The 16,076-nt window shown below is 38.8% G+C and overlaps 1 protein-coding gene across 1 annotated transcript; it reads right to left on the reverse strand.

Moving 5' to 3' along the window:
* Positions 1-2,380: 2,380 nt before the first annotated feature.
* LOC118622638 (60S ribosomal protein L6-like) lies at positions 2,381-3,334 on the reverse strand. The gene has a single exon (XM_036250060.1). It carries the CDS (start codon positions 3,298-3,300, stop codon positions 2,413-2,415), a length of 888 nt encoding a protein of 295 aa, XP_036105953.1. The 5' UTR covers positions 3,301-3,334; the 3' UTR covers positions 2,381-2,412.
* Between the last annotated feature and the right edge of the window lie 12,742 nt (positions 3,335-16,076).

A 16,076-nucleotide genomic window follows, 5' to 3' on the forward strand; every position in this document is an offset into this window, starting at 1 on the left:
CCATCCCTGTGGCCCAATGAACAAAGGGAGAGAAGGTGGGGTAGGCGAGTTCTAGCACAGGCAATCTGAGACAACACTCTCTAGAAGAGAAAGTCCCACTATTAACAAAGAGGTGGTTGTCCGAGAGCAGTTGAAATCTGTAACCCTACAGTTCTCTCTTCTATGATTTCATTTCCCCCGTCATCATATATGTCATTGCTTCTCGCATCATATATGTCATTGCTCCTTCTCTCCTTCTTGCCCACCTTCCCTCTTTATTTCTTTTAATTCCCTCCTTCAACATTGTTCTGTAAGTCCTAGCTAATGCAAAAACCTGGGGAAAATAAAAATAGGTACAGAGATACAAACATCACAGTCCTCCTCTGAGGAGATACATTTGTATACATGCAGCTAAGGACAAAAAAAGGGGGGAGACCGCTGTAATAAACCCAACCAAAAGCAACCTCACAGGGTGATCTGATCATAAAATCTTAACTGGGCAGGTCATGTGCCAGGCACATTAACTTCTTTAGTGAAAGGCTTAATCTTTGCCTCAAGCCAGCCCTGTCCATTGTTTCTGTGCATCTAGGTTAACACACCTGTGAAACGCCTCTTTCAGACCCTCAGGAGGGAGAATACCCTCAAGAGAACACATAATCCCACCTTGCTTTCACCCACCTCCATCCAATCTTCTTTATGTTCTCTCCTTAATTCTAAATGCAGAGCAGAGGCTGCAAATTGCCGTTCTGAGAAGCATTTTCTCAGTCTGTTGAGATCATGCTTCTAGGCATATCCTCTGTTTGGCTCAAATAAATTTCTATAAAACTCTCCACAGGTTTGGACGGTCTTACTTTGACAAAAATACCGTTGATTTTTATTATGTATCCTCTAAAGGGAGAAATAAAGGGATTTTATACAATAAACATCTTACGGAAAACTTTCCAAACACCCGTTTGAGACAGTTTCTTTTCCCCAGCGCTCTACACTCAAGCCGCCAGTGCAAACCTCCTCTGCGCTGCCACCTGCTGGGGTTCTGCCCCGCGCTGCCCTCCTCTGGAGCTCCTCCCCCTCTGCTCCCGCTGCACCTGAGCTGCAGCCACACCTGCCGCCTGCCGGGCGGAGGGAGCACCGGGACTTTCCTCCTATCTGCTGGGTGCGCCAAAGCCTCTAAAATGGTCGAGGGTCACGCGAATCCTTTTCACAAAGAAACCTTTGGGAAGAGTAGTTCTTTTCCCACCCTGAAATCACCGAGAGGATGACACTGCCAGTGAAGGCCCATTTCTCGCATTGATCAAAAACAACTTTTAGAACCTAATTTGGCAGTTAACACTGCATTTCTTGGAATTATAATAGGGTGTTTAGAGACACACACACGCTGGCTGTTTCACAAACCAGCACACAGCTTCTGCGTTAATTGCCATTTTGGTGGGTGGTGCGAGAGCTGCCCTGCAGATGCTTGGTAATGAGACTAGATACACTCAACTGTCCACGTGCGGCAGAACAGGCGTATGAATCACTGAATACAAACCATTTAACCATCACTGCTCTGAAATTTAGGGAGAAAATAATATGAAATAATACCATCATCTCTGGAAGCTGTGCGTGTGTGTGTGTGTGTGCTCTGTGTCTTCCTTCCTGAAACATAATGATGAAAGCTGACTACTCATGTGGAAAGTTATTTCACAACACCCCAAGTATCTCCTTTTATCCCACGTAATTTTCCAAATAATGAATGTTCATTTCTTTCTCTTTAAAGTATCTTTTACATTTTAAGTAAAAGACATTACTTTTGAGACCCCACAGTACTTTTGAGACATTACTTTTGAGACCCCACATTACTTCTGAGGCAGACATCATGCCAGGTGCCTTAGTTTTGTATTTTTCAGGACACAGGAAAAGGCCTTGACATGAAGCAAAAAATTCAAAGGGCACCGCAATATGGCTTATGTAATATTTAGGGCTGATTTCTATGATATTTAATTCTATCCCAACTCAAACTGGCAAAAAATAGATGACTCTGCTTGATTTCCCTAGAAGCACCAACTCTATGGAAAAGGGAAGGACTGTTTCAGAATCCATAAATCTCCTCTCGTAAGACCGAGAGCCCCACTATCAAATATCCAGACAGGTACCAAATACTGACCAATGAAAAAGAAGACCTTCATCTTACAAAACCGATGAGTACAAACTAGAATGCAGAAACATCTGTTTTTACTGGGTTTGAACAGTATATAAAATCATTCTTTTCCTTTAAATGATATATGCTATCTACATGCCTCCTGGGTTTCCTGCAACTCTTACTATTCTTAGAATGCCTTAAACCAGTCATTCTAAGATGCTGTGGTTTTTGTAGTAGGTTATTATGTCAACATGTTTTTTTTTTTTTTTTTTTAACAATAGATCAGTTATTTAATTAGGTTCTTTGTAAGAAATTTAGAACACCATTTTGTGAGGATAAAGCCCATTTGTGAGAGCAAACACAGAGCGTAGGTAGCCCTGCAGCTGAGGAACAGCTTTGATTTTTGGCAGAATTTGCGAGTCCACGGCTTTCTGGTCAACCTTGCGCTGCTCTGTAATCTCGTATTTCTCTTTCTCTGTGTCGAAGATCTCACCCTCCTGGTGCCTGGGCTTGCGTAGCTTCTTCTTCTTAAAGTAAGCATCAGTGAGATGTTTGGGGATTTTCACACCACTGATATCAATTTTGGTGGAGGTGGCAATGACAAATTTCTGATGTGTTCTACGCAGAGGAACTCGATTAAGGGACAGAGGTCCAGTCACAAGTAGCAAGCCACTGCTCAGCTGCTTCAGGAAAATCACCCTCTTGCCTCTGTGGCGCCCAGTGAGGACGATCAGAATGGTCCCGGGAGTGATGCTGGTCCGCAATTTTCTCACGTGCTGACTGAAGGGTTTCTTGCCATGGCTCAGCAGCTTCCGAGGCACATCTTCAGTAGGATAATATCTAGGCATTTTGCGAAGTTTAACCACTCGGGTACCACCATTCTTGTCGCCACCAACTGGTTTTGTGACAGTAGCAAGAACTTTCTCCTTCTTTTTCTTTTCAATCCTGGATTTAGCTGCGGAATACTTCCTCTTGTACATGGCCTTTCGGGAATACATAGCCAACCGGGAATACCTGCCAATTCCTCTGACTAGGACAGGGTTTCGGCTGCAGTGGGGCTTCCCCTTCTTAGGCGTCTTGGCCTTGAGGTTACCCTTCTTAACCTTGCCACCAGCATCAGCCTTCTGAGCTCCAGGTTTCTTCTCCTTAGTATCAGGTTTCTTCTCCTTAGTATCCGGCTTCTCAGGTTTTTCCCCCGCCATCTTGCAAGATGGGAAAAAGAACTAAGGTCCTGGCTTCCGGTCTATGAGCAATCACGGAAGGGGTTGTCAACATGTTTTATAATAAATATTTATAGACATTAATGATTACCTTGTTGATTAAAGAATATAAGAAGAGACAAAATTTTTGGAAACTAGAAAAATTACTTTTGAAAAATGGGTTTTGAAAATACTCTCATGAGCTCTTCTTCAACTCGATTCTCTAGTTGATCAACAATGTTTGCTCTTCACCATTTTAGACTCACAATTATTATCTTCCTTTAACACTTGGAGCTATTAATCCAGACCCAAGCTTTTAAGTAAATGTATGGAGCGAAACTAAATTATTCAGTTTAAAGGGAAAAAAAATCTTTGATGAAGATCGATTTCATATTCTAGTTCCTAAAATCTGAACATGAATAAAAGGGTGAGAGCAGCCAAAGGCTCACCTGGAAGAGGGTGCAGCCTGCCTGTGATGACGAGCCTCCCAATATGCCAGCACTTGGTCTCCCTGGAGGACCTCTGCCTCCTCCTCCTGTTCACGACGCAGTGTTTGTAGAAGCCAGGATGTGGGCTGTGTTTGAGATAATGTACATGTAAATAGAATACCTTTCACCCTATGGAAGAAACACCTTTCTCAATTAAAAAATTAAGAAAGGTAGCATGTTCCATTACCTAACTCTTCTAAACCAGCAGCCTCCAGTCTACTCCAGGTTTTAATAGCAGTCCTCACATATAAGTGTCTGCCATTTTACCAATTTAGAGTAATTTATGATAGCAGCTCTGTTAATTCCCAAGTGATCTACAGGTTATCAGTCTAAGCAAGGATAACACTTTGCATGATAAGTGCTGGCAATGTCCACATTAAGACTAAGATTATTACTACTACCAGAAATACCCGTAAACATGTCTCCTACTGTCTTGCTCAGTATAACGAGTTTGTTGGCCTCTCTTTGGGCACTGCTTACTGAAGCTTCTGACTTCATCCTAGAATTCCCACAGGGTTCAGGAAGTCCACTTGTCCACTTAACTCAAAACTAGCCCTCCATATATTAAAACTTGTTATGAAGCTAAGTAACTAAAATAACATGAGCAGGAAGAAAAATGATCAATGAAATACAAGAGAAATATGTCCAAATACATGTAAAAATTTATAACAGAATAATAACCACTTTTCAATTCAATGGGGGAAGACAGATGATGCAATAAATGGCATTGGGCAATTGGTTACCTATTCAGGGAATGGGGTGAAATGGATCTCTAACAAGAAACAAAATATATTCACAGATAGATCAAATAATTACCTGTAAAAATGAAATCATAAAAATTTAAAATATGTAAATGAATATGTTGACAATCATAAGATAAAGGAAACTTTTAAACATAAAGATCATGTAAGTTTATAATTCTGTGAAAAATGCCATTGGTATTTTCATAAGGATTGCAATAAATCTTTAGATTGCTTTGAGTAATATGGGCATTTTAACAATGTTAATTCTTCCAATCCATGAGCATGGTACATCCTTCCATTTATTTGTGCGTTCTTTGATTTCTTTCAGTAATTTTATAGTTTTCTGAGTACAGGTCTTTTACAAATTCTTTGTTTAAATTTATTCCTAGGCATTTTATTCTTTTTGATGCAATTGTAAATAAGATTGCTTTCTTAATTTTCTTTCTGATAGTTCATTATTGAAATATAAAAATTCAACCAGTTTCTGAATATTAATTTGTATCCTGCAACTTTACTCAATTCATTTACTGGTTCTAATACATAGTTTTTGGTGGAATCTTTAGGATTCTCTCTATATAGTATTATGTCACCTGCAAATGACAGTTTTACTTCTTCAATTTCAATTTGGATGCATTGTATGTCCTTTCTTGTCTGATAAAAGTTGTGAGAGTGGAATTTTTGTTTTATTACTGATATTAAAGAAAAAGCTTTTAGCTTTTTACTGTTGAGCATGATGTTAGTTGTGGTTTGTCATATATGGCCTTCATTGTGTTGAGGTATGTTGCCTCTATCCCCACTTTGCTGAGAATTTTTATAAAAAATGGATGCTGGATTTTGTCAAATGCTTTTTCTGCATCTGTTTATCTGATCATATAATTTTTGTCCTTCATTTTATTTATGTAGTGTACCATGTTAATTGATTTGTTGATATTGCACCAGCCTTGCATCCTGGGAATAAATCCCATTTGGTCATGTATGATCTTTTTAAATGTATTGTTGGGTTTGGTTTACTAATATTTTGTTGAGGATTTTTGCATCTATGTTCATCAGGGATATTGGCTTATAATTTTCTTTTCTTTTTTTTTGTAGTGTGTTTGTCTGACTTTGGTATTAGGGTAATGCTGCCCTTGTACAATAAGTTTGGGGGCTTTCCCTGCTCTTCGGGTTATCTGAAATAGGTATTAATTCTTCTTTGAATGTTGGTAGAATTAACTTGGAAGCCACCTGGTCCAGGACATTTGTTTGTTGGCAGTTTTTTATTACTAATTCAATTTCATTTCTAGAAATTGTTCTGTTCCCAGGTTTTTTTTTTGTTTCTTCCTAATTGAGTATTGGAAGATAGTATGTCTTTTAATTAGTTCATTTCTATAATTCACATTTAAGTGATTATTTATATAGTTGAATTAATATCTACCATATTTTAAACCATTTTCTGTTTGTTGCATTTGTTTTTCTTGTGTTTTTTTAAAAAAATCTTCCTGTCTTTTTTGCCTTCTTAGTTTTAATAGAACATCTTATAGAATTCCATGTCTCTTTTCTCTTAACGTATCAATTACACTTATTTAAAAAATGTTTGCACTACTTGCCCAAGGGTTTGCAGCATATATTTATAAGTAATCTATGTCTACTTTTAAAAAACCCTGTAATGCTTCATAGGTAATGCAGATACTTTATAATACTGTATAGTATTCCAAATCATCCCTCACATCCATCATCACATTTGTCATTCATTTCACTTATCCATAAACCATAATCACACAATACATTGTTGCTATTATTAGTTTGAACAAACTATTATCTATTGGATAAATTAAGAATAAGAAAAGTAAACACTATTTAAACCTTCCTTTATTTTTCTCTAATGTTCTTCTTTTCTCTCTGTACATTTGAGTTTCTGACCTATGTCATTCTTCTCTCTGAAAAACTTCTTTTAACATTTCTCACAAGGCAAGTCTACTGGTGACAAATACCTTTAGTTTTTTTTTTGGTCTGGAAATATCTTTATTTCTCCTTCACTTTTGAAAGACAATTTTGCTGGTTACAGAATTCTAAATTGGTGGGTTTGCTCTTTCATCATTTTAAATATTTCACTCCTTGCTTGCATGGTTTCTGGAAAAAAACAACAACAAAAAAGAATTAACATAATACTTCTTGTTGTTCCTCTATATGAAAGATGTCTCCCCCCTCTCTAAATTTTCTTTTTGATTTTGCCTTTATGCAGTTTTAATGATATTCCTAGGTGTCCATTTTTGGGTGTACAGCCTGTGTGGTCTCTGATATTCCTGAATCTATAGTTTAGTGCCTGTTATTAATTTTGGAAAATAAATAGTCAGACATTACTAATTTAAATATTTCTTCTGCTTCTTTCTCTCCCTTTTCTCCTTTGGTATCCCATTACATGTATGTTATACCTTTTATAATTGCCCCAAAGTTCATGAATAAGTTTTTGTTTGTTTATTTGTTTCTCTTTGCACTTCAGTTTGGGAAGTTTTCTGTTGACATATCTTCAAGCAAACTGAATCATTCTTTAGCCATGCTCAGTCTACTGGTGAGCTGTTAAAGGATTCTTTATTTCTGTTACACTATTGTTTATTTCTAGCATTTCCTTTTGATTGTTTCTTAGAGTTTTAACCTCTATGCTTACAATACTTACAATATCCATCTATTCTTACATGTTTCCCATTTTAGAGACCTTAGCATATTAATTATACTTATTTTAACTTCCCAGTCTGGTAACTCGTAATCTCTGCCATATCTGAATCTTATTCTGATACTTGATTTGTTTCTTCAGATCATGTTTTTTCAGGTTAGCATGTCTCATAATTATTATGTTGGCAGTTAGACATAATGAAGGTAATATGGACTCAGGTATGTAGGCCTTTAGTGTGAGGGCTTATGTTTATTTGGCTAAGAATTATGCTATGTTTGCTGCTTTCTGTAGTTATAGACGTCCCGGATTTCAATTCCTTTAGTATCCTTGTTTTTGTTTTCCCTCTTATCTCTGGGATTGCCTAGAAATTCCTCATTAAATAGAATCTGAGACTTGTCGTTTTTCAGTTGAAATTCTCTGTTATATACAGTAGACTTATTGATGTGGTTACAAGGTATGATGAGGAGAGAAGTCTTCTATGGTCACATATGACTAGTCTCAAACTTTAAGTAAGCTTGGGCTGTGCACCAAGGTGTAACCTTCAAAAGCACTTCTCAACTTTTTCTCCCTTAGGTAAATAAAGAATGCTACAGAAACTTGGAGTAGGGTATTTTCCTTGCCTCACTCTAACGAGGCTCTTATAATGTTCCTTGAGGGAAAGGGGAGAACAGAATGCTCAGGACTGACTTGAAAATGATTACATTTGATTTTCCAAAATGGTGCAAGAGTGAATAGAAGCTACACAGACCATCTCCCAAGGCCAAACTGGAATTGCAACTAAAATAAAGACAAATCCTCGGGAAAAAACTGGAGAGGACCATATAAACAGGGACAGGAAAAAAGGACACTGAATTGAGCCTGGTAGGGCTGCCAAGGTGTGAGAGGGCAGGCTGGGAGCCCACAGACAGCAGCTGTTTTAGATGTGAGCAGCTCTCTCAGGGTTAAAATCCCAACCTGGCTCCACAGCCCAGAGGGCTGGGACAGAGCACTAAATTAGCTACAGCCACTCACCTTGGGCTCTGACAGAGGACGGGGCAGACTAAACTGAAACTCTGTGGGGACACCCAGGATTTGGAGGGTGCTCAGAATTTTTCTGAGTCACGGCCACACTGGACAATGGCCATATTGCTTCTTCCCAGAGCTCTGGGGAGAAGCAACAGCCCCTCCCTTGGATATTTAACCCCACCCAGCAGAGCCAGAGAACTGCAAATTGAGGCTCATTAACAACTAGCATCTGCCCCACCCTCTGGAAATCCTCTTACACTGAACACCTGAGGGAGTTTTTCATTCAGCTGAGGGCTACAACCCAAGGCTCATCAAGTAACTGAGAATAATAGCCAGGCAAAGAGCTAGATAACTGAACCTTTCCTGGGCCTTCAAATCTACCAAGGAAAGTAAGACTTGACATTGGTGTTGAACGTGGGTCCTCCCACTCTCATCCAAACCCAGTAGAGGGAGGCACGAACAACAGAGCAACAACACATGCAGGAAAATTTGACAGGCTCCAAAACCCACTGAGACAGCCAAAATGGTGAAACAGAGAAACAAATTCCAAATGAATGAACAAGAGAACTCTACTGAAGATAAGATAAATGAAATGGAGTTAAGCAAGTTATCAGAAGTAGAGTTCATAGCCATGATCTTGAGGAAACTCAACAGCATGAGTAAGGACATCAATACCAGGAGTAAAGATATAGAAATATTGAAAACCAACCAAGTGGAAATAAAAAATGACATAGCAGAAATAAAGAACACATGGGAAGGACTAAACACCAAAATTGAGGAAGCTGAGGACCGGATCAGTGAATGAGAAGACAGGGTAGAAAAAAAATAATCAATCAGAAAACCAAATGGAAATGACAATTAAAAAACAGGAAGATAGATTAAGAAAAATGTGGGATAACTGAAAATGTAACAACATTTGCATCATAGGAGTCCCCAAAGAAGAAGAAAATGAGCAAGGGTTAGAGAATATATTTGAAGAAATAGTGACAGAACACTTCCCTAATTTGGTGAAGGAAGAAGGCATTCAAGTTCAAGAAGCACAGAGAGCCCCAACTAAGAAGAACCCAAACAGGCCCACACCAAGACACATAGTAAAATGTCAAAAATTCAAGACAAAGAGAGAATCCTAAAAGCAGCAAGAGTTAAGCAACAGGTTACTGACAAAGGAAACCCCATAAGGCTCTCAGCTGACTTCTCACAAGAAACGCTACAGGCCAGAAGGGAATGGCATGAAGTAATCTAGGTCTTGAAAAACAAGGATCTGAATCCAAGACTACTCTATCCAGCAAGGCTATCATTCAAAATAGAAGGTCAAATAAAGAGCTTCCCAGACCCCTCCCTCCCCCCCCAAAAAAAGGCTAAGGGAATATATTAGCACCAGCACTGCAAGAAATATTAATAGGGCTGCTGTAATTAGTAGAAATAGGAAGAAAAATATAACCACAATAAACTAAAATGGCAATAAATAAGCACATATCAATAATAACCTTAAATGTAAATGGACTGAATGCCCTGATCAAAAGACACAGAGTAGCTGATTGGATAAGAAAGCATGACTTATCTATATGTTGATTACAAGAGACCCACCTCACAACAAAAGACTCACATAGGTTGAAAATGAAGGGATGAAAAAAAATCTTCCAAGCAAACAGAAAGGAAAAAAAAGCTGGGATAGCAATACTCATATCTGCTAAAATACATTTCAAAATGAAGGCCATAAATAGAGACAAAGAAGTCCACCACATAATATTGAAAGGATCTATCCAACAGGAAGATATAACCTTGGTAAATATATATGCACCCAATATAGGAACAACAAAATATATTAAAAACCTTCTGGAGGACTTCAAAGGAGAAATTGACAGAAATATGATCATAGCAGGGGACTTCAACACCCCACTGACATCACTGGATAGTTGCTGTAGACAAAAAATTAACAAGGAAGTAGAGATTCTAAATTAAGCACTAGATCAAATGGATTTAATAGATATCTACAGAGAATTATACCCCAAAATTACAGAATTCACATCTTCTCAAGTTCACATAGGACTTTCTCAAAAATAGACCACATGTTAAAACACAAGCTAAGTCTCTACAAGTTTAAGAAGGCTGAAATCATATCCAGCATGTTCTCAGATCACAATGGCATAAAACTAGAAATAAATTGCAACAAGAACATGGAAAGACATATGAACACATGAAATAAATTGCAACAAGAACATGGAAAGACATATGAACACATGGAGGCTAAATAGTATGTTATGAAACAATGAATGGGTTACCAAGGAGATCAAGGAAGAAATAAAAAACTTCCTGGAAACCAATGAAAATGAACACACAACAACACAAAATCTATGGGATGCAGGAAAAGCAGTTCTGAGAGGGAAGTTCATAGCACTACAGGCCTACCTCAAGAAACAAAAAAAATTCTAATTGATTATCAAATTTCACAACTTAAAGACCTAGATAGCAAACCAAAAGAAAACCCCAGAACAAGTACCAGAAAGGAAATAGTGCCCTGGCCAGTTTGGCTCACCGGTTGAAGTGTTGGCTCGTGGACAAGAAAGACCCGGGTTTGGTTCCCGCTAAGGGCATGTACCTCGATTGCAGTTTATCCCTGGCCCCAGTTGGGGTTGTGTGGGTGGCAGTCAGTGGATATGTCTCTCTCACATACATGTTTCTCTCTCTCTCTTTCCCCCCTCTGTTTCTCCCACTCTATTTGAAGATGAATGCAAAAATGTCCTCTGGTGAGGATAAAAACAAACAAACAAAAAGAAAGGAAATAGTAAAGATCAGAGCAGAAATAAACAACATAGAGACCAAAAAAACAATTCAAAGGATCAATGAAACAAAGAGCTGGTTTTCGAAAAGATAAACAAGATTGATGGACTCTTAGGTAGACACACCAAGAAACACAAAATCGGAAATGAAAGAGGAGAAGTAACAAATGACACCACAGAAGTACAAAGATTGTTAACAAATAAAATGAACAATTATACAGCAACAAACTGGACAATCTAAGCGAAATGAACAAATTTCTAGAAACACATACTGGGAAGAGATAGAAAACTTGAACAGACCAATAGCAACTAAGGAAATTGAAGAGGTAATCAAGACTCTCCCAGCAAACAAAAGCTCAGGCCTGGACGGCTTCTTGGGGGAGTTTTACCGAACATTCAAAGAAGAACTAACACCCATTCTCCTCAAACTATTTCAAAATATTCAAGAAGAAGGAAGAATTCCAAATTCATTTTATGAGGCCAGCATAATTCTAATTCCAAAACCAGAAAAAGACACTACAAAGAAAGAAAACTGCAGGTCAATATCCCTGATGAACATAGATGGCAAAATCCTGAACAAAATACTAGCAAATCGAATCCAGCAATACATCAAAAAAATTATTCACCATGACCAAGTGGGATTCATCCCAGGGATGCAAGGCTGGTACAATATTCACTAATCAATAAATGTGATACACCACATAAACAAAATGAAAGATAAAAACTATATGATCATATCAATAGATGCTGAAAAAGCATTCAACATAATCCAGCACCCATTTCTGATAAAAATGCTCAGCAATGTGAGAATAGAGGGATCATATCTTGACATAATAAAGGCCATATATGAAAGACATACAGCCAACATCATACTTAATGGGCAAAACTAAAAGCATTTTCCTTAAGAACAGGAACAAGACAGAGATGCCCACTTTCGCCACTCTAATTTCACATAGCACTAGAAATCTTAGCCACAGTAATTAGACATAAAGAAAAAATAAAAGGGATACAAACTGGAAAGGAGGAGGTGAAACTGTCATTATTTGCAGATGATATGATTTTGTACATAGAAAACCCTAAAGACGCCATTAAAAATCTGCTAGATTTAATAAGCGAATTTGACAAGGTAGCAAAATACAAAATTAACATAAAGAAATCGATGGTATTCTTATACACCAACAATGAACTCACAGAGAGAGAAACTAAAAAAGCAATCCCATTTACCTTCACAGCAAAAAAAATTAAGATAACCAGGAATAAACCAAAGAAGTAAAGGACCTATTTGCAGAAAACTACACGACATTGAAAAAAGAAATAGAGGAAGATATAAAAAAGTGGAAGCACATACCTTGTTCATAGACTGGAAGAATTAACATCATTAAAATGTCCATATTACCCAAAGCAATCTATAGATTCAATGCAATCCCCATCAAAATACCAACGACATATTTCACAGAACTAGAACAAATACTTCAAAAGTTCATATGGAACAAAAAAAGACACCGAATAGCCACAGCAATCTTGAAAAAGAAGGACAAAGTAGGTGGGATCACAATACCAGATATCAGGTTATACTACAAAGCTACTGTAATCAAAACAGCCTAGTACTGGGATAAGAACAGGGATATAGATCAATGGAATAGAACAGAGAACCCAGAAACTGACCCAAAACAATATGCTCAATTAATATTTGACAAAGGTGGCAAGAGCATACAATGGAGTAAAGACAGCCTCTTTAAATAAATGGTGTTGAGAAAACTGGACAGCCACATGCAAAAACAATAAAACTTGACCATCAACTAACACCATACATAAGAATAAACTCAAAATGAATAAAAGACTTAAATGTGACACGTGAATCCATAAAAATCCTAGAAGAAAATCTAGGCAACAAAATTTCAGACATCATACGCAGCAGAATTTTTACTGATACATTGCCTAAGGCAACAGAAACAAAGGAAAAAGTGAACACACAGGACCACACCAAACTAAAAAGCTTCTGCACAGCAAAAGAAACAACCATCAAAATGGAAAGGGAACCCACACTATGGGAGAGCATAATCACTAATGATACATCAGATAAGGGGTTAATTTCCAAAATATATAGAGTACTCATACTACTCAACAAAAGACAAAGAACCCAATTAAAAAATGGGCTGAGGAGCTAAATAGACACCTCTTCAAACAGGACATACAAATGCCCAAGAGACATATGAAGAAATGCTCAATGTCACTAATCATCAGACAAATACAAATTAAAACAATGATGAAGAATCACCTCACACCTGCCAGAATGGCTGCCATCAATAAAGTGTTGGCGAGGATGTGGAGAAAAGGGGACTCTAGTACACTGCTGGTGGGAATGCAGACTGGTGCAGCAACTATGAAAAACAGTATGGTGTTACCTCAAAAAATTAAAAATTCAACTTTCATTTGACCCTGTGATCCCACTTCTAAGAATATACCCTAAGAAGCCTGAAACACCAATCAGACAGAATATATATACCTCCATGTTCATAGCAGCACTATTTATAATAGCTAAGATCTGGAAACAGTCCAAGTGTCCATCAGTAGACGAATGGATAAAAAAGCAGTGGTACATATACACAATGGAGTACTATGCAGCTGTAAGAAAGAAAGATCTCTTATCCTTTGAGACGACATGGAGGGACCTGGAGAGTATTATGCTAAGCGAAAGAAGGCAATCAGAGAAAGACAAGTATCATATGATCTCACTTATTTGTGGAATATAATGCACAGGGAGGGCTGATGAATGAAGTGGACCCAGAGACATAGAAAGAAGTATGATTCAGACTCACAAACTTCAGATTAGGGAGGCAGGGGGTATGGAGAAGATGAACTAAAGAACTTATATGCCTGTATGCATAATAAATGGACATAGACAACAACGCTAGGGGGCTGGGGGTGCGGGACAGGGAGGAGTGTGTCTAGGGGGGAAAAAGGAGAAACAAATTAAAAAAAAAAAGAAATAATGATATTTTTCTCCTTCTATCCACAGCACAAGGAAATCTTTCTCTGGTCTTCACAGTAAGAACCTGGTGGGTTTTCTGAAGGTAACACATAAAAGAGGGAGGAGGCCTCCCTCAGACAAAGCTTCCAGAGTTATTAACTTTCAAACTAGTCTACACTGAGTCTCCAGGAATTTATCAAAGTTTTTAAGTGTCTGGATTACAAGCTTCAGCTATGGGCTTCTTATCCTGGGCTTCAGCAGCCAGGGATTCGATATACGCACCTGTCTCTCCAGTTTTCAGGGCAGCAGTTTGTCTCATGACCTGGACACTTCGATGGTTCTATTTATTTTCATGAGTTGTTGATTTTTGTGACAATGGGAGCATTGACTCCCACAGTTTTACCTGTTAGAACAGAAACCAGACGTTTTGGCAGCCAAATTTGAAAACATATTTATTCAACAACAAAAATGTCTTGAATTAGAGGACAGTGTCTTCCTTGGATTCCAAAAGCAAAGGGAAGAGTTTTACTTCAATCAATCTTTGCAAAAAGTAAAGGTCACTTAAAAAATTTTTTTTGCAAGGAAATAAAAAATGATCTAACATGTTGTAATATTTAAAATAATAGTACACATTAGAATTGTTACACTAACTAATTTGACTACTTTATATTTACTTTTTAAAAAGAAGTATGCTGCCTGGCTGGTGTGGCTCAGTGGTTGAGCATCAACCCATGCACCAAGAGGTCGCCAGTTCGATTCCCGGTCAGGGCACATGCCTGGGTTGTGGGCCCAATCCCCAGTGGGGGGCATGCAGGAGGCGGCCAATCGATGTTCTCTCTCGTCAATGTTTCTATCTCTCTCTCCTTCCCTTCTTCTCTCTCTAAAAATAAAATAAAAAGGAGTATGCTTACCAGGGGGACGTTCTCAAGCCTGCAGAAACCCCAGCCCTACGACCTCAGCGGCAACTGCCCTCAGACACCAGGATCCATGACTTAGGTCTGACTCTCCCTTAGCCTCAAGCCTTATCATCTCAGATTCCTGTGACAGTTTTTGCTGAGATTATCAAGGGTCAAATTCCCCAGAATCAGGGGTACAATATCCATACTATATTGAACAATTCCTGTCATACTTTGTGCCAACATGGCCCAGCCCCAAAGCTGTACTGTGAAATTATATCCTTCTGAGCTATATTTTACTAGCAAAATTTGCTCTGCCATCTGTCCTTCATTTCTACTGTGTCTGGCAGGGTGCCGCTACCTGCACGGTTAGGCGAACCACACCTGAGGAGGGGCGACAGGAGATTAAGAAAGACACAGAGACATTATACAGAGAAAAGCTGGGGCCAGGTGGGACACCGCTCTCTGATGGAGAAACAGTGACCCAGAGCTAGTTTATAGCAAAGATAAAGGGGGGGGGGGGGCTCAAAAGCTTCATTGTCTTCCAACAAGAGATGTTTCTACCAGCCTTAGAGCCCAAGGTTGGGGCTGTCGATACATTCTTGCCACATTCTTGCCTGTGGCACAGATTGTTCCTGGGTGAGCCTTGCAAACACCTCAGGGTCTTGTTCTTGGGTGAGCCTTACAAACTCCTCAGGGTCTTGCCTGTGGCACAGAATGTTCCTGGGTAAGCTTTGCAAACACCAAAAGATCAACCAAAGACCTTAGCTCAGCTGCCTTCCACATCTCCCCATTTTTGTTTTTCAAAAGCAAGCGGTGAACATCTATTTGGACTCCCCTGAGTTGGGCTTGGAAGATCTGGCAGCTGACTGACAGGAGACAAACAGTATTATTAGAGCAATAACAAATTCAAGCAAGTACCATATAGTATGTTCAAGAAGACTGAAAGGGTTGAAACCCTTAAGCTCATCTAAAATTTCCTGAGCCAACCCTGGCCGGTTTGGCTCAGCGGTTAGAGCATCAACCTGAGAGACCCGAGTTCGGTTCCCGCTAAGGGCACGTACCTTGGTTGCAGTTTGTCCCCAGCCCTGGTTGGGTTGTGTGGGTGGCAGCTACTCCATGTGTCCCTTTCACGTCGATGTTTCTCTCTCTCTCTCTCTCTCTCTCTCTCTCTCTCGTTCTCTCTCTCTCTCCCTCCCACTCTATCTGAACAAAAAATGGAAAAATGTCCCCGGGTGAGGATAAG

Source organism: Molossus molossus, unplaced genomic scaffold (assembly GCF_014108415.1).
Source record: "Molossus molossus isolate mMolMol1 unplaced genomic scaffold, mMolMol1.p scaffold_m16_p_9, whole genome shotgun sequence".
In the NCBI taxonomy this organism is placed as follows: domain Eukaryota; kingdom Metazoa; phylum Chordata; class Mammalia; order Chiroptera; family Molossidae; genus Molossus; species Molossus molossus.